The sequence below is a fragment of the Gorilla gorilla genome, chromosome 19 (assembly GCF_029281585.2).
Source record: "Gorilla gorilla gorilla isolate KB3781 chromosome 19, NHGRI_mGorGor1-v2.1_pri, whole genome shotgun sequence".
Classification (NCBI taxonomy): domain Eukaryota; kingdom Metazoa; phylum Chordata; class Mammalia; order Primates; family Hominidae; genus Gorilla; species Gorilla gorilla.
The window spans coordinates 22,474,175-22,495,886 of record NC_073243.2 but is presented as its reverse complement, the minus strand read 5'-3'; the positions used below and the strand labels follow the sequence as shown (position 1 = coordinate 22,495,886).

At 54.5% G+C, this 21,712-nt stretch overlaps 1 protein-coding gene across 3 annotated transcripts; it reads right to left on the bottom strand.

The window, feature by feature from the left end:
• Positions 1 to 96: 96 nt before the first annotated feature.
• On the bottom strand, positions 97 to 21,205 carry ACAP1 (ArfGAP with coiled-coil, ankyrin repeat and PH domains 1). 3 transcript variants are annotated; one of them, XM_063700579.1, is made up of 24 exons: positions 21,093 to 21,205; positions 20,689 to 20,756; positions 14,847 to 14,945; positions 14,263 to 14,320; positions 9,558 to 9,677; positions 9,297 to 9,350; positions 9,151 to 9,209; positions 8,067 to 8,250; positions 7,891 to 7,935; positions 7,685 to 7,780; positions 7,518 to 7,592; positions 6,993 to 7,102; positions 5,340 to 5,391; positions 5,144 to 5,244; positions 4,680 to 4,803; positions 4,369 to 4,580; positions 3,627 to 3,696; positions 3,397 to 3,491; positions 3,143 to 3,312; positions 2,411 to 2,583; positions 1,524 to 1,633; positions 1,341 to 1,451; positions 575 to 624; positions 97 to 279 (listed from the first exon to the last, which is right to left on the bottom strand). In XM_063700579.1, the coding sequence occupies exons 1-24, from the start codon at positions 21,189 to 21,191 to the stop codon at positions 179 to 181; spliced, it is 2,436 nt and encodes an 811-aa protein (XP_063556649.1). In that variant the 5' UTR covers positions 21,192 to 21,205; the 3' UTR covers positions 97 to 178. The 3 variants fall into 3 exon arrangements, with proteins under 3 accessions (XP_063556649.1, XP_055223331.1, XP_055223334.1); XM_055367356.2 differs by lacking the exons at positions 20,689 to 20,756; positions 21,093 to 21,205 and adding an exon at positions 15,085 to 15,117; XM_055367359.2 differs by lacking the exons at positions 14,263 to 14,320; positions 20,689 to 20,756; positions 21,093 to 21,205 and having other exon boundaries at positions 14,847 to 15,126.
• Between the last annotated feature and the right edge of the window lie 507 nt (positions 21,206 to 21,712).

The following is a 21,712-nucleotide window of genomic DNA, read 5'->3' as shown; positions in this document are numbered from 1 at the left end:
AGCTCGCAAACCCCCAGCCGCTCCCCGCACCTCGGGAGCCGCAGCGCCCAACACCCTACGGGCCCGAAGGTGGCGCCCAAGAAGTGAACCAGAAGGGAAGAGCGAAGCACGGAGGCTTTAATGGCAGAGGGCCCGGTGGCGGGGAAGGGAGGGAGGCGCGGGCCCCGTGGGCCTGGGGTCACAGCGTGTGAAGGTCATGACTGCGCCGGCTCAGCTTCTCCGGGTCGTCTGACGCCATGAGGGAGAAGTCGCGGAAGATGTCAAGATACGTCTCATCTCCTGGGGGAGGGAGGAAAGGCCGGGAGGCGGCTGGGCCCCAGTGCAGAAGGGCAGGATCCGGCGGTTGGGGCCCACCTGGGGACCTCGCGCTCCGAGCCTGGGTGGGAACGTGCGCGCCGCGGGCACTGCGCCAGCACCTATGCCTTGCCAGGGCCTGGCACGTCGCATGCGCCCAATACGCATTTGTTAAATAACGGAATGAATGCAGCTGGGCACTAGGGAGAGAGGTCACCGTGGACCAGAAGCCCAGAGTTCAGGTGTTGGGCCTGGGGGGTGGGGTGGGTGTATTCTTTACCTGCCTGCCCCTGGGCCGCTTCAGCCTCCCTCATCTTTGCCAGTCGTAGCCTGAAGAGGAGGGAATTAAGAAATGAACGACACTATCTTTGGCCGGGCGCGGTGGCTCACGCCTGTAATTCCAACACTTTGGGAGGCCGAGGCAGGCGGATCACGAGGTCAGGAGATCGAGACCGTCCTGGCCAACATGGTGAAACCCCGTCTCTACTAAAAATACAAAAAATTAGCCGGGGGTGGTGGCGCACGCCTGTAGTCCCAGCTACTCAGGGGAGGCTGAGACAGGAGAATCGCTTGAACCCGGGAGGCGGGGGTTGCAGTGAGCCGAGATCGCGCCCCTGCACTCTAGCCTGGGCGACAGAGTGAGACTCCGTCTCAAAAAAAAAAAAAAAAGACTATCCTCACCTCCCCCACAACTTCCCATCCTTTGAGCTGTGTTGCGTTCCGTTCATCTGCCCCCACCCCCGGGGTCACGTCTAGTGCTAAAAAAGATGCCTGACAGCAATGTTGATGGGCGAATGACGCCTCTCAGGGTGGGCTAAGCATCCTTGCACCCTGCCCGCCCTCCCGCCTGCCTTCTACTCCACGTCCCAGTGCACACTTGGCGCAGCCTTTCTCGAGCCTGGCCCCGGCGCTGGCCCAGCCCCTTCCCGAGGCCCCACCGCGCAGGCTTCTGTTTCGGCGTCAGCCCCGCCCGCCCGAACGTGGGTGGGCGGGGGTGGGGGGAGTCCCGGCGCCAGCGCCAGCCCCGCCCCTTCAGGCATTCTTACAGGGTGACGATGTCAGCGTTGGCTGTTTCCATGGCGATGGTCAGAGGGTCCCTGCCTTCGGAGTCTCGAGCCCCCAGATCAGCTCCCCGTTTCAGGAACAGGCAGGCGAGCCTGGAGAGAAGAGCCAGGGTCAGCCGGCCGCCCAACTTCTCCCAGCCTTCCTCCCCATGCCATCATCCCTACCCCGTGTGGCCAAGAATGGTTGCGTGGTGCAGCGGGCCCCGGCCCGCACTGTCCGCTTGGTTCACGTTCGCCCCGTTCTGGAGGAGAAACTCACAGGCCAGAAGAGAATTCTGCATGGAGAAGTCGAGAAGGGGGGTTGAGGGTGGCATCCCTAGTGGTGGATTTCAAGATGTCTTAGGGTGGCGCCAGTTCAGAGAATGGGAGGGTGGAGTGTGGTAATCAGGAGTGTGGAAGGGGTTACAGCTAACTGTAACCAAGCTAGGCTTGGCTCTAGCTCTTTGCATGTATTCATATATAAATCCATAGTACAAGCTTATGAGGTATGTTACTATTTTACAGATGAGGCTGAGAGGTTAATAACTTGTTAAAAGTCTCCTGTAGGCCGCGCGCAGTGGCTCACGCCAGTAATCCCAGCACTTTGGGGGGCCGAGGCGGGTGGATCACAAGGTCAGGAGATCCAGACCATCCTGGCTAACACGGTGAAACCCTATCTCTACTAACAATACAAAAAATTAGCCGGGCATGCTGGCTGGCGCCTGTAGTCCCAGCTACTCAGGCAGCTGAGGCAGGAGAATGGTGTGAACCCGGGAGGCGGAGCTTGCAGTGAGCCTAGATCGCACCATTGCACTCCAGCCTGGGGGACAGAGCGAGACTCTGTCTCAAAAAAAAAAAAAAGTCTCCTGTAAGGGGTGAGAGCCTGGGTTCAAACTCAGGTTCTCTGCCTCCAAATCACACACTCTTAGCAACCAGTCTCTATTGTTGATCTCTCCCTATGGGTGGAGGCCCTAGGGAACAGGTGGTGGGAAAAGGAGGTAAGGGCAGGGCCCAGAGTCAGGAGTAGGTGTCAGAGCCCTAGGGTGGGGTGGAGAGGTCGGCAGGGCTCTTACAGCAGCTGTGGCCTGGATCAGCGGTGTGGCATTATCTTGGCCCCCATTGACCCAGTTGACATCAGCTCCATGGGCAAGGGCATCAGCCATGGTGGGAAGAGATGGAGGATGCCCAGACGCTCGAAACAGTAGGGCCCCAGGGTGCAGGCTTCCCAGGTCCTCAGAGGGGGGCTCTGTTCGGGGGATTTGGTTCTGTTAGGGGAAAGCAGCTCCGAGTCTGGGAAGAAAACCCTCAGCAGTGCCCCAATGCTATAATGGGACAGGTCTCTTCTAAATGATGGGGAGCTTGGGACTGTGGAGGGAATAGAGTGATGCAGGTGTGGGTATGTGTAAGTATGAGTATGCATGTGTATGAGTCCCTAGGGTGTGGGGGAGAGACGGCATCATCACCTCATCCGGTCCAACCACCCCGACTGCTGGGATGACACAGGTGAGCTGACTGCCTGACACTCGGCCTCAGCTCTCAACCCCTGACGCTCCAGCCAAACCCACCCCCTCTCTCTCTCCTTTTCTCATGCTGTTGGCACCCCTTACCCTCCCTGCCCATGCCCAGCCCCACATTCCTTCCCATTCTTAATGTCACACTCCACCGTAACCCCTGAAACGGCAGTCCGGTCCCTCCCACATTCTCCAGCGGAAGGCCTGGGCTTCACACTCTGTGCCTCGCCGCGCTACCTGGCACGGTGCCGAGCACACAGCAGATGCTCAATGAATGCCCAACCAACCCTATACCTGGCTTGGATCTCAAGCTCCCTGGCCAGGGCCTGATGGAAGGCTTTGGGGGCACAGGAGGCTGCCCCCTTGGGGGCCCCCGGCCACCTCTTCGCCCTCGAATCTCAGGCAGCTTGGTCAGGAACTTCTTCTCCACGTATTTAGCGTGAATCCAGGCCTCCTTCTCCTGCCTGTGGGAGGGGAGAAGCAGGCAGTCTTCCCTCTTCTGCTCCAGGGGTCCCCCATTCCCCTGGGAGGCTAAACCCCAAGCTCACCGGGAGCAGCTGGGCCCTGGTTTCTTCACTGCCATGGCCTCCACGCGGGCCTCATAGATCTGGTTGATGACAACATTTCCCAGCTCACACATGAGCTTCAGGAGGCCCAGGCAGAGGCAAAGACAGGGAAGGTGGGGGTGAGTGACTCCTCAGGGATCACGCCCCTGCACCCCCATGTCCTTGCCCCACCCCAAGTTCTTGCCCCCAATCTTCACAATACCCTAAGTTACCTTCACTAGTTCTGGCTCCCATGAGTCAAGGGTCAGAGACCGGACTTTGGAGAAGTGAACACCAAGGCTCCTGGAGGGCCAGAGGGGGAGGTTCAGGCCCTGTGCAGGGGGGCAGTGGCCTGGGGAGCTGCTGCTGCTCCTGAAGACACTGGGAGGCAAGGCTGGCATGGGGGCCCGTGCAGAGGTGCTGGCCCAGGAGGCAGGGCAGCTGCGGCCATGTAGCCGCCATGTAGCCTTGACCTGGCCCTGGCAGGACCCTGCCTCGTCACCATTCCTTCTTCCTTAGGTTTCATTTCAAGGCCCTCATCACTCCAGCCACCTCCCTTCTCTAGTGACACTTTGGCCTGGACAACCTCTCCCATGTCACCTCCCTTCCACCACACTGAGGTGGGGGGGGCGAGGGCCTTAGACACTTGCTAAGGCCTCATGACCGTTTCTCTGCCTAGTCTTCATTGGCTCCCCCACCCTCAGCAGCCTTGACCCCACACTTCTTCCAACCAAGCCAACAAATTCTGGGTATCCCCCAATTCTGGCCAGACTAGGACACAGAGGGGCTAGGCCCGCCTGGGACCAACTGGCACCCCAGAGGCTTGGGCCCAGGCCTGGTACCCAGTGACAAAGCCAGAAGCTAAGAGAGGAAGCCAGGACAGGGAAGGAAGAGGGGCCGGTGTGATGTGCTCTCTGTTGGAGCTGCACTGTGGCCCGAAGGAGTGGGGCTCCCGCATGGGCCTTGTGGAGTAACCTGTGGATGCCGGAACACTGAATGCAGAGGGTGACACCAAGGTTGATGCTGGCCCACTCCGGGGCTGGCTCCCGGCAGTCGCAGCACTGGGCATTGCCATCCACACTCTGGACCTGGGCCACCACGTGCCCGACTCCCCCAGGCTCCCTTCCCCTGGCCATTCCACCAGAGCCCAGGGTGGCAGCAGAGCCTATGGCCAGGTGTCCTGAGCCCTGGGGGAGAGAGGGGAAGAAAGGGTGGCCAAGGGGCCTAGGGTAAAGGGTGCCCCATCTCCACAGGCAGCCTGGCTCCGCACCCCCAGGTTAAGGTACCTGGCCTGGACCCCGGGGGCTGTCATCAAGGCGAGCCTGACTGAAGGCAGAAGCAATGCTGCTCTGCACAGCACTGACCCACAGCTGCAGGAGGCGCTCTGAGTCAGCCTGGAGGAGGCAGGACCTAGGTAGGAGGGTGAGGGAGATGGCAGAGGGGTCTGAGGCCTGGGAAGCAAAGTGGCAGGATGGGCAGGCTGACATTCAGCCAGTATTCAACCAGTTCCAGTTGCATTGAAAGACTTCTGTACCAGTTGGTAGCATTGAAAGACTTCTGTACCAGTTGGTAATATTCTCCTAAATATCCCCCATCACCCTGTACCCTCTTCCACAATGGCCCCCCAGTCCAGCCGCCAAAGAATTAAAGTCTGGAGCTGCATGGGGGGCCTCCATTGTGGTGGGCCCTGCCTTTCAGATTGGCAGCTGTTTAGATATATTAGAGTATCACCCCTGGGGATTGCACTCACTTGCTGGTGGACACCACCTCAAAGCAGAACCGCCTTTCTGAGTCAGGGCAGAGTTTCACTGTGCAGAGACGAAGGTCATCCACCACCACAGTCACAGGGTCCTGGCAGGATAAGGTGATAAGGGGCCAGATGTCCAGCTGCAGGCAAGAGCTGAGTCTCCCTGGGGCCCAGGCATCCAGGACCCAGGTCCACTCACCTTGTACTTCTTCTGGTAAACCAGTTGGTTGCTCTGAATGGTGAACCAGCGTCTGTAAGAGAAGGAAACCATTACAGACATGGGCAGCTTTAGGATGAGGGACGGAAGAGAGGCTGTGCCTTTTGCCCATGAGGATCTTACTGAGAGGACAGACACCTGGGCTGACTGTTCCACGAGACATTCCAGAGAAGGGTGGACAGTTGTGCAGATTGGAACATCTAAAGGACGCTATTCCTATCTTGGACAACCCAAATTTCATATAGTTATGAAGACAACCTTCCAGCAGATGGCAGTAAAATTCTTTTTCTAATAAAACGTCTATTGCTACAATTTAAAAAATACTATTTAGGCTGGGCTCACACCTGTAATCCCAGCACTTTGGGAGGCTGATGGGGGCGGTGGATCACCCGAGGTCAGGAGTTTGAGACCACCCTGACCAATATGGTGAAACTCCGTCTCTACTAAAAATACAAAAATTAGCCAGGCGTGGTGGCAGGCGGCTATAATCCCACCTACTTGGGAGGCTGAGGCAGGAGAATCGCTTGAACCCAGGAAGCTGAGGTTGCAGTGAGCTGAGATCGCACCACTGTGCTGTGGCCTGCGCAACATAGCGTGGCTCCATCAAAAAAGAAAAAAAAGAAAAAGAAAAAAAGAAAAGAAAGAATCTTGGGGGCCAGGTACAGTGGCTCACGCCTGTAATCCCAGCAAGTTGGGAGGCCGAGGCGGGTGGATTGCTTGATGTCAGGAGTTTGCGACCAGCCTGGGCAACATGGTGAAACCCTGTTTCTACCAAAAATACAAAAATTAGCCGAGCGTGATGACACACGCCTGTGGTCCCAGCTATTTAGGATGCTGAGGACGGAGGATCACTTGAACTCAGGGGATAGAGGTTGCAGTGAGCCGAGACTGCGCCACTGCACTGCAGGCTGGGAAACAGAGTGACACCCCCATCTCAAAAAAAACAGAAAAAAAAAAAAAAAAGAAAAAAAAGAAAAAAAAGAGTATCTTGGGGAAGCAGCTCCATTTTCTAATTTGTACAGAGATCCCATGTGGGCTAGCAGTGGCCCTAGAAGGGAAAGGAGTCAAGTCACAGCATGCCACCATCCTGTTCCAAACCCTATAGCGGCTCCCAATTGCTCTCAGAGTAGACCCCAAATCCCTACAAAAATCTATAGGGCCCTATAATGATTCATGCCCCCATTAGCTCCGATTTCATCTCCTGCACATCCTCCTCCCTCACTCTGTCCAGACCCAGGGCCGCCACCCTGCTCTTCCAACTCCCCAACTATCTCAGGGCCTTGGCACTGGCTCTTTCTTCTGTCTAGAACTTTCTTCCCCCAGATATCCTTCAAGTCTTTGTTCAAAAGTTACCTTCTCATGAAGCCCACACTGCCCAACTATTTAGAACTGTAACCCCTACCCAGATCCCCACATCCCTTGCTTTATCATCTTTCTCCTATAGCAAGCACTATCACCTTCTAACATAGCACGTAATTTACATACTAGGTTTATCCTCTGTCTTTGCTGATGGAATGTAAACTCTACTGAGGCAGGGGGATTCATCTGTTTTTCCTTGCAGTGCTTAGCGTGCTATTACCACTCGAAAATACATCATTGGGTGGGGCGGGCTGATTGGGGGTGTCCTCTCCTCACCTGCTCCAGGTCTTAAATGCGTTGCTGGCCCGTTTGAAGAGATGTCCTTCCATCACCAGGCCACCAGGCCCCTCTCTTAAGCTTGGTTCTGGCTCCTCCCCACCCAGCTCCTGGAGGCACAAGAGGATCAAAGGGCAACTGAGATGGGCAGAGACCAAGGCCATAGGCATCTGCCTCCTGCCCACAGCCCTAGCCCTTACTTTCTGCTTTTTGAAATATTTTTTAAAATTTATTTTTAGAGACAGGATCTTGTTCTTTCACCCAGGCTTAAGTGCAGTTGTGTGATCATAGCTCACTGCAGTCTTGAACTCCTGGGCTCAAGCAATTCTCCCACCTCAGCCTCCTGAGTAGCTAGAACTAGAGGTGCATGCTACCACACCAGCTAATTTTAAAATTTTCTGTAGAGATGGAGTTTCACTACAATGCCTAGGCTAATCTTGAACTCCAGGCCTCAAGCAATCTTCCCACCTCAGCCTCCCAACATGTTGGGATGACGGTCGTGGGCCACCGCACCTGGCCCCTCACCTTCTGTTTCAGCAGCACGTGTCTCTGCTCCATGTCCCTCTTCTCTCGTGCTGAATTCAAAACCAGCTGGTGCAACTGGGCACAGGAAGGGCATCTCAGATGTCCAAGGCCCCCCAGTTAGGAGTCCCTAACCTCCCTCTACCACCTGCTGTGCCCTGGGGCCCCACCTGGGCGCCCAGCTCCTTTCGATACTGGGACAGCCGGCTCAGCTCCTCGTGGCCCTGCTGGAAATGGGTAGCCTGGGCCTCCACCAAACGCAGCACCTGGGGGACAAGGCGGGCAGTGGGCAGGCTGAGGAAGAACCCCTCTCCCTGTTCCCTTGTGCTGGCAGCAGGCTCCTCTCCACCCTGCCCTCACCCCCGCCACAACTCACAAACTCCATGATGTCAAACTTCCTCTTGTCCTCAATCACGTTGATCTGAGGACGTAAAAAACCCCAGATCAGTCTTGAAAACACAGCACCCCTTCCCACTGCACATTGGGGACCCCCCAGCCTCGAGGTGACACCTGAGGCTCTGGTACCCCAGGAAGACAGATTGGGGCAGGCACCTGCAGGGCATAATCCAGTGCCCGTCCCCGGTACCCAGCTCGAGCCGTCCTCAAAGCAGCTCCTGCCTCTTCTGCCTCCTGGGCCCGGCGCCTGGGAACCTCTGCGTTGTGGGTCAGGGCAGCCTCCAGGCTCTCAGCCCCCCGCCAGAAATCCCGGCGAGCCTCTCGGAAACCCCGCAGACCTCTGAGGATGGGAAAATAACACAGAATCGCAGCTAACACCCACCTGCCCCAGCAGAGCATTCCCAGGGTAAAGCCCTCATGTCCTTTCAGTTAGTCTCTGCAACGTGGGAAACCCAAGGTGATCCCTGGGACGGAAGTCAGGACACCAGAAACCCCCAATCTCACAACTCCGTCACTGGGGAGGCTCCTGTGGCCATGGGAAGAGGGCGGCAGGGCTGGTTTCCGAGAAATAAGGCCCCCTTCTCTCCCATCTCACTCCCCCTTTAAAAAATTTTTTTTGTTGTTGTTGTTTTTGTTTTTGAGACCGGGTCTTGCTCTGTTACCCAGGCTGGAGTACAGTGGCACAATCATGGCTCACCACAGCCTTGACCTCCAGGCTCAAGCAATTCTCTTGCCTCAGCCTCCCAAGAAGCTGGGACAACAGACATGTGCCACCACGCCCAGCTATTTTTTTTTTTTTTTTTTTTGAGGCAGAGTCTTCGCTCTGTTGCCCAGGCTGAAGTGAAGTAGTGCGATCTTGGCTCACTGCAACCTCCACCTCCTGGGTTCAAATGATTCTCCTGCCTCGGCCTCCTGAGTAGCTGGGATTACAGGCACCTGCCACCATGCCCGGCTAATTTTTTTTTTTCGTATTTTTTAGTAGAGCCGGGGTTTTGCCATGTTAGACAGGCTGGTCTCGAACTCCCGACCTCAGGTGATCCGCCCGCCTTGGCCTCCCAAAATGCCGGGATCATAGGCATGAGTCACCGCGCCCGGCCTAATTTTTGTATTTTTTGTGGAGACAGTTTCGCCATGTTGGCTAGGTTGGTGTCGAACTCCTGGGCTCAAGCAATCCTCCCGCCTTGGCCTCCCAAAATGTTGGGATTACAGGCATGAGCCACTGCGCCCGGCCCCATCTCACTCCTTGACCAGGGTCTGGATCTGCTGCTGCAGTGTGTGTTGGGTGGCATCTAGAAGCTCCTGAGGGAAGGAGAAGTTGGTAGACTGGGGTCAGGACCACAGGTGACCTGGCCACCACCCCCACAATCCTTACCTTCCCCTACTTACCGCATGGCTGTCCAGCTTGTGGTTCAGGCTCACGGTGAATTTTTCCAGACACTCCTAGGCAAGAAGAGGCACAGAAAGAGTACCAGGCATGGGGTGGCAGCACCCTCCCGACTCGAGACCCAGCCTGCTACGGCTATCATGGACAGCAGCCCAGCCCTGCTGTGGCCTGGAACCTGCAGACCCCAGGCCAGCCCTCCTCTTCCACAGCATCACCTCCTCATCCCAGACCCCTTCCCTCCCAGATGCAGACCCTCCGCATACCGCCATCATGGGCTCTGGTGGACCCAGGCGGGCCAGGTCACAAATGCCGACAACGAAGGCACGGCTGGCAGCAAGGTAATGGCGCCCACTTTCCAGGAGACCAGTGCCCAGTTTCAGGAGCTGGGAAAGAAGGAGGGTAACAGGGAGCTGTGCCATCACCTGGTGATGCCCCCACACCTGCCCCACTTCCTCTCCCCTTGCCCAGGGCGGCGCTCCCCTATTCCTGCCTGGCCTCACTGCCCTCCAGGCTCATCCAGCTCTCCCTGTATCTAACACATACCTGCTGTGTTCTCATCACTGCGTCTTTGCTCCCACTGCCTTGGGCCTGAAACCCAATTCCTGCCCATTCCTCTCAGCCTGTCGCCAACACCTCTGTCAGCCTTACCTCCAAAACATCTTTCCCTGTCCACTCGCACATATCTCTTCCTGCCCTGCCTATCTGCTTAGATCCAGAGCTCCGTGGAGATTCCTGTATGGTCTGGATGCTCTACCTGGTTGCTATTAAATTCTACAGTATTGGCCGGGCGTGGTGGCTCACACCTGTAATCCCAACCCTTTGGGAGGCCAAGGCGGGCCAGTCGCTTGAGCTCAGGAATTCAAGAGCAGCCTGGGTAACATGGTGAAACCCCATCTCTACTAAAAATTCAAAAATTAGCCAGGCATGGTGGCACATGCCTGTAATCCCAGCTACTTGGGAGGCTAAGGCAGGAGGACTGCTTGAACTCGGGAGGCTGAGGCTGTAGTGAGCTGAGATGGCACCAAGTGCCTGTAATCCCAGTTACCTGGGGGGCTAAGGCAGGAGGACTGCCTGAATCCGGGAGGTCAAGGCTGCAGTGAGCCGAGATGGCGCTACTGCGCTCCAGCCTGGGTGACAGACCGAGACTCTGTCTCGAAAAATAAATAAATAAATAAAATCTATAGTATTTACTGCTAGGAGTTGTCCCATTCTGTGCTCACTGCACGTTCCCTCATAAATATTAATCCATCATCTAGACCACGGGTCAGGGCCAAGAGGAAATGCCGGGGTACTCCTGGGGCCCATCCTATCTGGCCCTTTTGACTGACAAAGAGACTTGATAGGCCAGGCAAGGTGGCTCAGACCTGTAATCTCAACACTTTGGGAGGCTGAGGTGGGTGGATCACCTGAGGTCAGGAGTTGGATATCAGCCTGACCAACATAGTGAAACCCCATCTCTTTTTATTTTTCTATTTTTGAGACGGAGTTTTGCTCTGTTGCCCAAGCTGGAGTGCAATGGCATGATCTTGGCTCACCACAACCTCTGCCTCCCAGGTTCAAGCGATCCTCCTGCCTCAGCCTCCCGAGTAGCTGGGATTACAGGCGCCCGCCACCACGCCCGGCTAATTTTTTGTATTTTTAGTAGAGACGGGGTTTCACCATGTTGACCAGGCTGGTCTCGAACTCCTGACTTCAGGTGATCCACCTGCTTCGGCCTCCCGAAGTGCTGGGATTACAGGCATGAGCCACTGCACCTGGCCTGACCGAGATCAAATCTTATCAGACATCACCATGGGTTGTCTGTGACAAGGTACAAGGATGTTCACAAATCACTGTGTGCATCTGAGGACTCTGTGTCTAGTTTTTTTCCTTACCATCTCAGCCCCTCCCCCTTAGATGAGTAAGAAACTTTCATAACACTGGACTAGTGACAGACTGGGACATCTGTTCAATAGAACAGTACTCAGTAATAAAAAGGAACAAACTGTTGATATGTGCAACAACTTGGATAAACTTCAAGAGCATTCATCTTTTAAAAAATTATGATTATTTTTAGAGTTGAGGTCTCTGTCGCCCAGGCTGGAGAGCAGTGGTGGGATCATAGCTCACTGCAGCCTTGAACTCCTGGGTTCAAGGGATCCTCCAATCTTAGCTTCCTGAGTAGCTGAGACTACAGGCACACACCACCATGCCTGGCTAATTTAAAAACAAAACAGAACATTATTTAGAGACAAGGGTCTTGCTATGTTGCCCAGGCTGGTCTCGAGCTTCTGGCCTCAAGCAACCCTCCTACCTTGACCTCCTGAGTAGTTGGGATGACAGGCATGAGCCACCACACCCGGCAGCAGCATTATTCTGAGCGAGGGGGGAGGGGGAAGCCAAATCTCAAAGGGTCACATAGTGTATGATTCTATATATGGAACATTCTGGAAATGACAAAAGTAGAGAGATGGAGAACAAATCAGTGGTTACCACAGATTAAAGAAGTGTGGGAAGAGTGTCGGGTACCACTGTAAAGGAATTCCTTGTGTCCATTGGTGTGTGGTGATGGTTAAAGGAATCCATACACGTGATAAAGTACCACAGAATTATACACAAAAACACCAAAAAAGAGTATATGCAAAATGTAAAATCAAAGTAGGATCTATAGAGTTTATTTATTTATTTATTTATTTATTTAGAGACAGAGTCTTGGTCTGTCGCCCACGCCGGAGTGCAGTGGCACGATTTCGGCTCATTGCGACCTCCGCAGGCTGGAGTGTGGTGGCGTGATCTCGGCTCACTGCAACCTCCGCCTCCTGGGTTCAAGCAATTCTCCTGCCTCAGCCTCCTGAGTAGCTGGGATTACAGGTGCGTGCCACCATGCCTGGCTAATTTTTGTATTTTTAGTAGAGATGGGGTTTCACCATGTTGGTCAGGCTGTTCTCGAAGTCCTGACCTCGTGATCCACCTGCCGCAGCCTACCAAAGTGCTGGGATTACAGGCGTGAGCCGCTGAGCTTGGCTAGAGTTTATTGGGTTTTTGTTTGTTTGTTTGTTTTTGTTTATTGAGACAGTCTCACTCTGTCGCCCAGGCTGGAGTGCAGTGGCACGATCTCCACTCATTGCAAGCTCCACCTCCCGGGTTCGCGCCATTCTCCTGCCTCAGCCTCCTGAGTAGCTGGGACTACAGGCGCCTCCCGCCACACCCGAATAATTTTTTGTATTTTTAGTAGAGACGGGGTTTCACAGTGTTAGCCAGGATGGTCTCGATCTCCTGACCTCGTGATCCGCCCACCTTGGCCTCCCAAAGTGCTGGGATTACAGGCGTGAGCCACCGCACCTGGCCGAGTTTATTGTTAATTGTAATGTGACACTATTAATTTCCTGGTTTTAATAATGTACTAGTGTTGTATAAGATGTCACCACTGGGGGAAGCTGGGTGATGGGTACATGAGACCTCTCCTTACTAGTCTCCTGAGTCAATAATTTACTCAAAATAAAAAATTCAGGCCAGGTGTGGTGGCTCACACCTGTAATTCCAGCACTTTGGGAGGCTGAGGTGGGAGGATTACTTGAGGCCAGGAGTTCCAGACCAGCCTAGGTAACATAGGGAGACCCCATCTCTACACAAAATAAAATTAAATTTAAAAAAGCCAGGCATGGTGGCATATGCCTGTAGCACAGCTACTGGGGAGGTTGAGGAGGGAGGATCACTTGAGCCCAGTATTGAAGCATCTGGGATCACAGCTGTGGCCACTCCATCCAGTCCATTGTTTAAAATTATTATTTGTAGGCCGAGTGCGGTGGCTCAAGCCTGTAATGCCAGCACTTTGGGAGGCTGCGGCAGGTAGATCATTTGAGGTCAGGAGTACAAGACCAGCTTAGCCAACAAGGTGAGACCCTGTCTTTACTAAAAATACAAAAAAAAAAAAAAATTATCCAGGTGTGGTGGTGCACACCTGTAATCCCAGCTACTTGGGAGGCTGAGGTAGGAGAATCACTTGAACCTGGGAGGTGGAGGTTCCAGTAAGCCAAGATCGCACCACTGCACTCCAGCCTGGGTGACAGAGCGAGACTCCATCTCAAATAAATAAAAATAAAAATAAAAGTATTATTTGTAGAGATGAGGTCTCACCATGTTGCCCATAAAACAATGTTGCCCACTAAATTTGTGACAATTTGTTACACAGCAATAGAGAACTAATATATAGTATGCAAATACATAATGTGTCAGAGGTAAATGTTGCAGAGAAAAGTAAAGCGAAGTAAGGGGAATGAGAGAGCATTTGAGTGTGTATTTGTGTGAACATGCTGTTTGATAGAGTGCTCAGGGGACACCTTACTGTCTTGAATTGAAACGTTTCACTGGTTTGTCTTCCAGTCAGCCTTTGGGCTCCGTGGGAGCAGAAATGATCTTGCCCTCCCTGAATGCCCAGGGTCTGGCACAATGCAGGAGCTCAAGAGCAGAACAAGGAAGTCCAAAATTAAGTCTTTTTTTTTTTTGACACAGAGTCTCGCTCTGTCGCCTAGCCTGGAGTGCAGTGGTGCGATCTTGGCTCACTGCAACCTCCTCCTCCCGGGTTCAAGTGATTCCTCTGCCTCAGCCTCTTGAGTAGCTGGAGCTACAGATGGGTGCCACTAAGCCTGGATGATTTTTGCATTTTTAGTAGAGATGGGGTTTCTCCATGTTGCCCAGGCTGGTCTAGAACTCCTGACCTCAGGTGATCCATTCACCTTGGCCTCCCAAAGTGCTGGGATTACAGGCATAAGCTACCATGCCTGGCCCAAAAGTAAGTCTTGTTTTCCAAGATCCTGAGCTTCTTGTCGGTACAGAACCACCTTTTTTGGTTCTCTGCAGTCTCAAAAATATCTCCCCTACACAATATTCAATAATCCCTGGGATGCATTCTGTGTCTCCAGCTTTCTCCCTGGCCCTACCCCTCTCAACCTAATCCACTCCTGGGTCACCTCTCCATGTCAGGGTCACCTTTTCCAGACGGGTCTCCAATTCTGACACTTCGGCTTCCACCAGCTCAATAGAGGCTCTGGGAAAGAGGGGGTCATGGGAACAGAGCTTGGGTCCATCTGGTCTGTCTGCCTCATCAGGTGGGATGGAGTCGCAGGGCGATGGGTACGGAGGAGAAAGCTGCAGAGTTGAGAGGCTCGCCCCCCACCCGCCTACTTGTGCTCTGCCCGCTCTGCAGTCTGGGAGCTACCACAGCCCAGGCCAGAGCAGGAAGGGTAGAAGGAGGGTGGATGTGGCCAGGGCAGGAAGTTGCTAACCGCCCCAGAGCAGGTGCTGGGGGAGGGGCAGGGGTCCCACTGAGAGGCCAGAGGGAATGCCAGCTCTAGGGGTGAGGGAAACTGCAGAGGCCAGGAGGAGCATGCAGGGGCAGAGAGCATTGGAGTACCCTGCTTTCATAGCTGGGGTACCACTTTGGCCCACAGGCTTGCTCCTGCCTCTTAGAGGCCTGCTCCCTGGAAGGAGATCTGGCCTGGGGAAAGGTGTGTGTGTGCGCTGGGGGTGTTAGACTTTCCCCTCCTTAGCCCCCCAGACCAGTTCACACTTACCGGAAACGGGGTGAGTCCTTGAGACACTCCTCGAAATCCAGCTTGACCGTCATCTCAGCTTGCCTGCTGTGGGGCCAGCGGGCCCTGGAGGCCGGGCACCTGGGGATGCAGGTGGAGGCACTTTCTGTCCCAGGAAGGGGAGATGATGGGGAAGGAGGAGAGGGACCTCCACGGGGAAGGGCCCGGGGGCACAATTCCTTCCCCAAGGGGAAAGGGGTGTCCTAGGAGGAGCTCTCACCCCACACTTCCAGGCAGTGCTGGGAGGGGCAGGGGCGGGGCCTGGGCGGAGGATGGGGGCCTGAGATCAGAGAAGCCACAGCCCCGCCCTCAGAGACGATCTGCCAGCTCCTTCCTCCTGGGGCTCTAGCCTCTGTTTCTTTCTCTCTTCGTGGTTGTCTTGGGGGCCTGGCAGATCTAGGTTCAAATCCCGGCTCTGTCACTTAGAGGTTGTGTGGCCCTGGACGAGCTCTCTGATTCCTCAGTTTTCTCATCTGGAAGATGGGAATGATAACCCCTTCCTCCAGGGCTGTACGAAGTGAAGAAGGTGATAGCAGTAAATTCATGGTTCACTAAATTTATTTATTTATGAGACGGAGTCTCCCTCCGTCGCCCAGGCTGGAGTGCAGTGGCGCGATGTCGGCTCACTACAACCTCCGCCTCCTGGGTTCAAGCAATTCTCCTGTCTCAGCCTCCCGAGTAGCTGGGACTACAGGCTCCTGCCATCATGCCCGGCTAACTTTTTGTATTTTTAGTAGGGACGGGGTTTCACCTTGTTGGTCAGACTGGTCTCGACCTCCTGACCTCAGGTGATCCACCCACCTTGGCCTCCCGAAGTGCTAGGATTACAGGCGTGAGCCACCGTGCCCAGCTGGTTCACTATATTAATTGCATCAGTCATTGTCATCCTGCTACAGCTTGGGCCTTCTCGTGATTCTAGGCTCCTGTGGAGTCCAGTACCCCGGACTGCTCCCAGCTTTCTTCGTTTTGCCATCATATTCATGGTTCCTGTGTGTGAACTCCCCTTCCTCCTCCCCTCTCCTCAACGACTGAGCAGTCCCAGCCTGAGCACCCGATTCACAGCTCCCAGACTCTTGCTCTTCTGCTCTTTATTTCTATTCATAGGGTGGTCATGAAGGGAAGATTGCCCCCACACCGCCCCTAATGAGCCCCATTTTCCATTGTTTGCTTTCCTTTTCTTGAGTCCATCGAAGTCCCAGGGTTTCATCTGGAGAGAAGAGTTTGAGTTCATGGCTTTCTCGTAGCAGGCATGAGATCTTGTCCATGTGACTCTGGATCCCCTAGAACCTCCCCACTCAGCTCCTCTACCTCCCTGGCCAGTGTATGCATCCCCTTGCCTCTGCCCAGGCTCAGTGTACCAGGCTGTGCTTGTTCTGGCTGGAGGAGTTGGGGTTGCTTCCACTCTCCCTCTCTGAACTCCTTGGGCTTTGCCAGCTCAGCCCCCCAGCCACCAGCTGGACACTACTCGAGACTCACTGTCTTTGGAGGACAGAGAAATACCTGGAGTGGGGTGGCATGGCAGAGAAGAGTGAAGGAGGAGGCGTGGAGCTAGTGGGTGGTGCCAAGCTAGAGGGGTCCCAACCGTTTCTGAGTCTCCCTGGTTCCTTGCCTGTCCAATGTGGACCTTGGACTTGAGGCTGTTCAGGGCCTCTCCTTCCACCTGTTGCTGATGTACTGGCCTGAAAGAATTGGAGGGCTGGGAGATGGGAGCTTGCCAAGAGACAGCCCCAGGGAGATGGTGGCCTGGTGCCCTCAACAGGCTGCAATGGTGTCATTGTCGCCATCAGGGAGCTCTCTGTGGCCTTGTGATCCCTAAAGGGGCCTCCCATGTGGTCCAGTAGGTGGACTTCAGTGCTTACGGGGTTCTCAATCACCTAGGTCAAGCTTGTGGAGCCTAGAATCAGGGATCAGGGCTGGGGTACCCATCAGGCTGTGCGTTCCCAGCCCTCCTGCCCCCTAGGCTGGCCTGCCCAGGCTCTCACCATCCTGATGCTCATCTTCCACGTCCTCTACAAGCTCTGGGTGGGAGCAGGACCTCAGGTATAGTCCTTTGCCATCATATTCCTTGTGCTGCAGAGCAATCTCCTGCCCCAATATGATAGTGGCCACAGATGGGGTGACTGGTTTCTGCAGGTGGAGGAATCTGAGGAATCAATCAAATGAATCCAAGTCTTCTGGCCATCTGGTGTATCCATGCCTCCCAGGTGCCTGTTGTGGGCCCTCACCAGAGGGGAGAAGCTCAGGCCCCAGATCCTCATCTCACTGACTTATCTTACCCTTCCCATTTTAGAAAAACTTCAGTGACCGCTCCACCTACCCCCATGGTTGTCTCGGACTTTTGTTTATTTTTTTATTTATTTTTTGAGACAAGATCTTGCTATGTTACCCAGGCTGGAATGTGGTAGTGCCATCATCGCTCACGGCAGCCTCAAACTCCTGGGCTCAAGCTATCCTCCCACCTTAGCCTCCCCAGTAGCCTGGACTACAGGTGCACGCCACCACACCTGGCTAATTAAAAACAATTTTTTTCTTTTTCTTTTTTCTTTTTTTGTAGAGACGAGGTCTCCCTACGTTGCCCAGGCTGGTTTTGAACTTCTGGCCTCAAGCAATCCTCCCAAAGTGCTGGGATTACAGAGGTGAGCCACTGGGCCTGGCCAACAAATCAGCCCCCAATCCGACTTTCTGTTCCTCAACAGCCAATAATCTCCGGGGACTATCCTGAGTGGGGTCCTTCCTCCAGCTGCCCTCTTTCTTCCCTGGGGTTACTTCCCAGCATTACCTCCCTGTCAGGCAGCAGAGTCTTGGGCTGATAGCCACTGAGGAAGACAGACTGTGGTAGAGAAGTGAGGAACGGGCTCTGGAATACAACCCCCTCTAGTCCCTGGAGCCCCCCCATCGCTAACCCTCGGCTTCAAGGATGTGCCTCCAGGCCTGGCTCATCTATGGCTCCTCCGGCTAGTTCTCCTGCCAAGCCTCTCTGCACAGGCCTGGGCTCTGGGTCCAGCATCACGCCTTGACTGCCACCGCTGATACTGATAATACCACCATTGTCATCCTCATCCTCTTCATCCTCCAAGGGCTGGTTTTTCTGAGCCTTGAGAAACTTCCCTTTGTCATAGTGTGCCTTGCGGCGCTTGTCAAAGTCGGTGGAGTCTGTGACCATGGTGAGAGCTTGGCTTTCCCACCGCACTCTTGCCAAAGGCTCGCTCCACCTCCCCCTTTCCATTCAATCCACAACCTTCATCTCATGTTGTGGGCGAAAGATTACCTAGGTGCCAAGGCAAGAGACTGAAGGCACAAACTGTTTCAGTATAATAAAGAAATAGTTAGAATAAAAATAGTCATAATACAAATTAGATATAGAGATGATCATGGACAATTATCAATCATTATTATAAACATTATTAATCATTAGGTTTTAATATTACTGTTTGTTGCATTACTAATATAACCTAGGAATAACCGGCGGGTATAGGGTCAGGTGCTGAAGGGACATTGTGAGAAGTGACCTAGAAGGCAAGAGGTGAACCTTCTGTCACGCTCGCATACAGGCCGCTTGAGGGTTCCTTGGTCAAGCGGTAACGCTAGTGCCTGGGAAGACACCCGTTACTTAGCAGATCGCGAAAGGGAGTCTCCTTTCCTTGGAGGAGTCAGGGAACACTCTGCTCCAGCAGCTTCTTGTGGAAGGCTGGATATTATCCAGGCCTCCCCGCAGTCATCCGGAGGCCTAAACCCCTCCCTGTGGTGCTGTGCTTCAATGCTCACGCTCCTTGTCCACTTCCATGTTCCTCCCTTACTCCTGGTTCCTCTTTGAAGTTCGTAGTAGAGAGCGGTAGAAGAAATAGTGAAAGTCTAAAGTCTTTGATCTTTCTTACAAGTGCATAGAAGAAAACGCTGACGTATGCTGCCTTCTCTCTCTACTTCGGTTACCTAAAAGGGAAGGGCCCCCTGTCCTGTGATCATGTGACTTGCTGCACCTTGTCAATCACTTAGAAGATTCACCCTCCTTACCCTGCCCCCTTGTCTTGTATGCAATAAATATCAGCGCAACCAGTGGTTCGGGGCCACTACCGGTCTCCGCGTCTTGGTAATCGTCCCCCAGGCTCAGCTGCTTTCTCTTTATCTCTTTGTCTTGTGTCTTAATTTATTACAATCTCTCGTCTCTGCACACGGGGGGAACACCCGCTAAGCCCCATAGGGCTGGACCCTACATCATGTATCTTGGAAAAGTTGTCTGCAGGCCCTGAGCTCCTGTCAGCACAGTCCTGGCAGAACCTGGGGCGGATACTGTCCATCATGGCAATCCTGAAGGGGCAGGAGACTAGTTGGGGGCATCAAGAGAAGAAAATAGCAATGGGGACAGGTGGTAAATGAGGCCAAATTGGCGGACCCCTGCCCCCATCCAGGCCTGATGGAAATTGTAGCAGCTCCCACTGCGGGTGTCAGAAAGCAGACCCGCTGCAGACCTGAATTCAGGGCTGAGGGAAGGAAGAGGCCCCATAACCCGGCTGATCTCTGGCAGGACTCTTACCTCTCTGCCAGCACTCCAGGATTCACTGAGCAGGAGGAGCCGGCAGAGAGGTCCTCAAAACTGTCCCGCAGCCTGCAGAGGAGGGGGAAGCAGTGCCGGGAGGTGGGTGTCAGGCAGTATCCAGTCCCTGAGGCGCTCTGCCTCCTCCACCTGTCCCCTCCTTTAAATAGAGAAGAATCTCTGGACTGAAGGGTTGGGGCTGACGGCTCAGCACCTGTGGTAGGGAGTGTTGGGCTCATCCACCATCATAAATCCATAGTCCTTGTCAGCAGGGTGGTAGGTGGCCAGGATATTCATCTCGTCCCAGTGCTGAGACTTCCTTCTGGGGCTGGGGGAGGAGACCTTCTAGTGACCCCCCCATAGGCCTCCCTCATTTTCCCAGTCATTCAAAACAGTTTTGTTTTTGTTTTTGTTTTTTGCTTTTGTTTTTGTTTTAAGATGGAATCTTGCTCTGTTGACCAAGCTGGAGTGCAGTGGCACAATCGCAGCTCACTGCAACCTCTGCCTCCCGGGTTCAAGTGATTCTCCTGCCTCAGCCTCCTGAGTAGCTGGGATTACAGGCGTGCGCCACCACACCTGGCTAATTTTTGTATTTTTAGGAGAGATGGGGTTTCACCCTGTTGGTCAGGCTGGTCTTGAACTCCTGACCTCGTGATCTGCCTGCCTTGCACTCCCAAAGTGCTGGGATTACAGGCGTGAGCTACCCTGCGTGGCATTCAAAACAGTTTTTGTTGCTGTTTGTTTGTTTTTTGAGATGGAGTCTTGCTCTGTTTCCCAGACTGGAGTGCAATGGTGTGATCTCAGCTCATTGCAACCTCTGCCTCCCCGGTTCAAGCCATTCTCCTGCCTTAGCCTCCCAAGTAGCTGGGATTACAGGTGCCTGCCACCACACCCGGCTCATTTTTGTATTTTTAGTAGGGACAGGGTTTCACCATGTTGGCCAGGCTGGTCTCGAACTCCTGACCTCAGGTGATCTGCCCACCTCGGCCTCCCAAAGTGCTAGGATTACAGGCATGAGTCACCACTCCGACTCAAAACAGGTTTCTTATACCCCCTTGTTGAGGCTGGGGATGGGGTCAGACTTAATGATAATCACAGTCCTGTGCAGCCACGGTTTATGGGGCACCTGCTCTTCTCCCGAAAGCCTGGAACCTCGGACTTCCCACTCAATTGCCCTCACCTACTCTAACTCTTCATTCTTAAGGCTCTGCCCCTTTCCTTCTGGCTCCCACCCTCCGGTGTCCTGAACCCTCCCGACTCTGGGCTGCCTGCCCGCAGAGCTGGGCTCCTTACTTCTCCACATTGGGGGATTTCTGCATCAAGTTGGAGCTGTTCTTTCGTAGGATGCTCTGGGGCCGGTCCTGTTGGGAGTTTTGGGGGTTCAAGCAAGTTGGCCCAGAGTGCAGACTGCACCCGGGGCTGTTTACCTCTTGCCCTGCAGGTCCCCCAGGCCCGGGGCTGGAAGCCCTGGATACACTGGTTCGAGGCCCGGGGATGTTGAATCCACCAGGGTTCCTGCCAGACCCAAGGCTGTGGTTCGCAGCCTCCCTTGGGTGCTGACTGGGCCCGGAACCAAGGACCACTATCCCCCCGGGGGGACAGCTTGAACCAGTACTGCGAGTTACGGAGCCCCCTGAGTGCACGTGGGGCCCAGAACCGTGAAACAAGACTACTCTGGAGGGCTGCCCAGCGCCTGCCTCGACTCCTGTGACCGCTGCGGGCACTCCTCTGGCTGCCCCTCCAGGGGAATCCCGGTTGAGGCCGCCAGCAGCTCCTAGGGACTCCACCTTCTCCATGGCCCCACTGGGGGGCCGCTCTCAGCGATCCTGACCCGCCTCCCGGCTCCACGTAGCCCCGCCCCTGGCCCCGCCCCCACCGCTGCCGGCGGGGGATGCTCGGGCTCAGTCCCGGGCCCACTTCTCCCCTGCTCCCGAGCTGCGGCGGGCGGAATCAAGACTATATAGAGACTCGGGCTGGGGGTCCCTTCGCTCGCCCCCTTTCCTTTGTGTCCCACCCAAAGATTTTCTTTGTCTGGGCAATTTGTTCCCGCCCTTCTCCATCACCAGCCTCATCCAAACCAGCCAATCCCAGTCAGGGGGCCAGGCCAGGAGCTTCGATTGTGACGTCACGGTCCTCCAGCCTGAGCGTGAGCTTCGGGGAGTTGGGCAGGGGGCTTGTTAATAGCTCTAAGGGAGATCTTTTGGGGTCATCAACGCTGTCGCTTGAAACTGCCTGTCGGGACTTCTTTAGACTCTTTGTGGTCTTAACATGGAATAGTTTGGTTGAGTTGGAGTTGAAGCTGGGCTTGACTTGAAAT

Bases quoted from the DNA above. Each gene is read 5' to 3' on its own strand.
- ACAP1 (XM_063700579.1), bottom strand. From the start codon at position 21,191: ATGGAGAAGGTGGAGTCCCTAGGAGCTGCTGGCGGCCTCAACCGGGAT. The intron at 7,593-7,684 runs GTGGGGCCCCAG...TCCTGTGCCCAG, and splicing joins GAAAGGAGCTGGGCGCCCAG to TTGCACCAGCTGGTTTTGAA. The intron at 7,103-7,517 runs GTGAGGGGCCAG...TTGTGCCTCCAG, and splicing joins ACGTGCTGCTGAAACAGAAG to GAGCTGGGTGGGGAGGAGCC.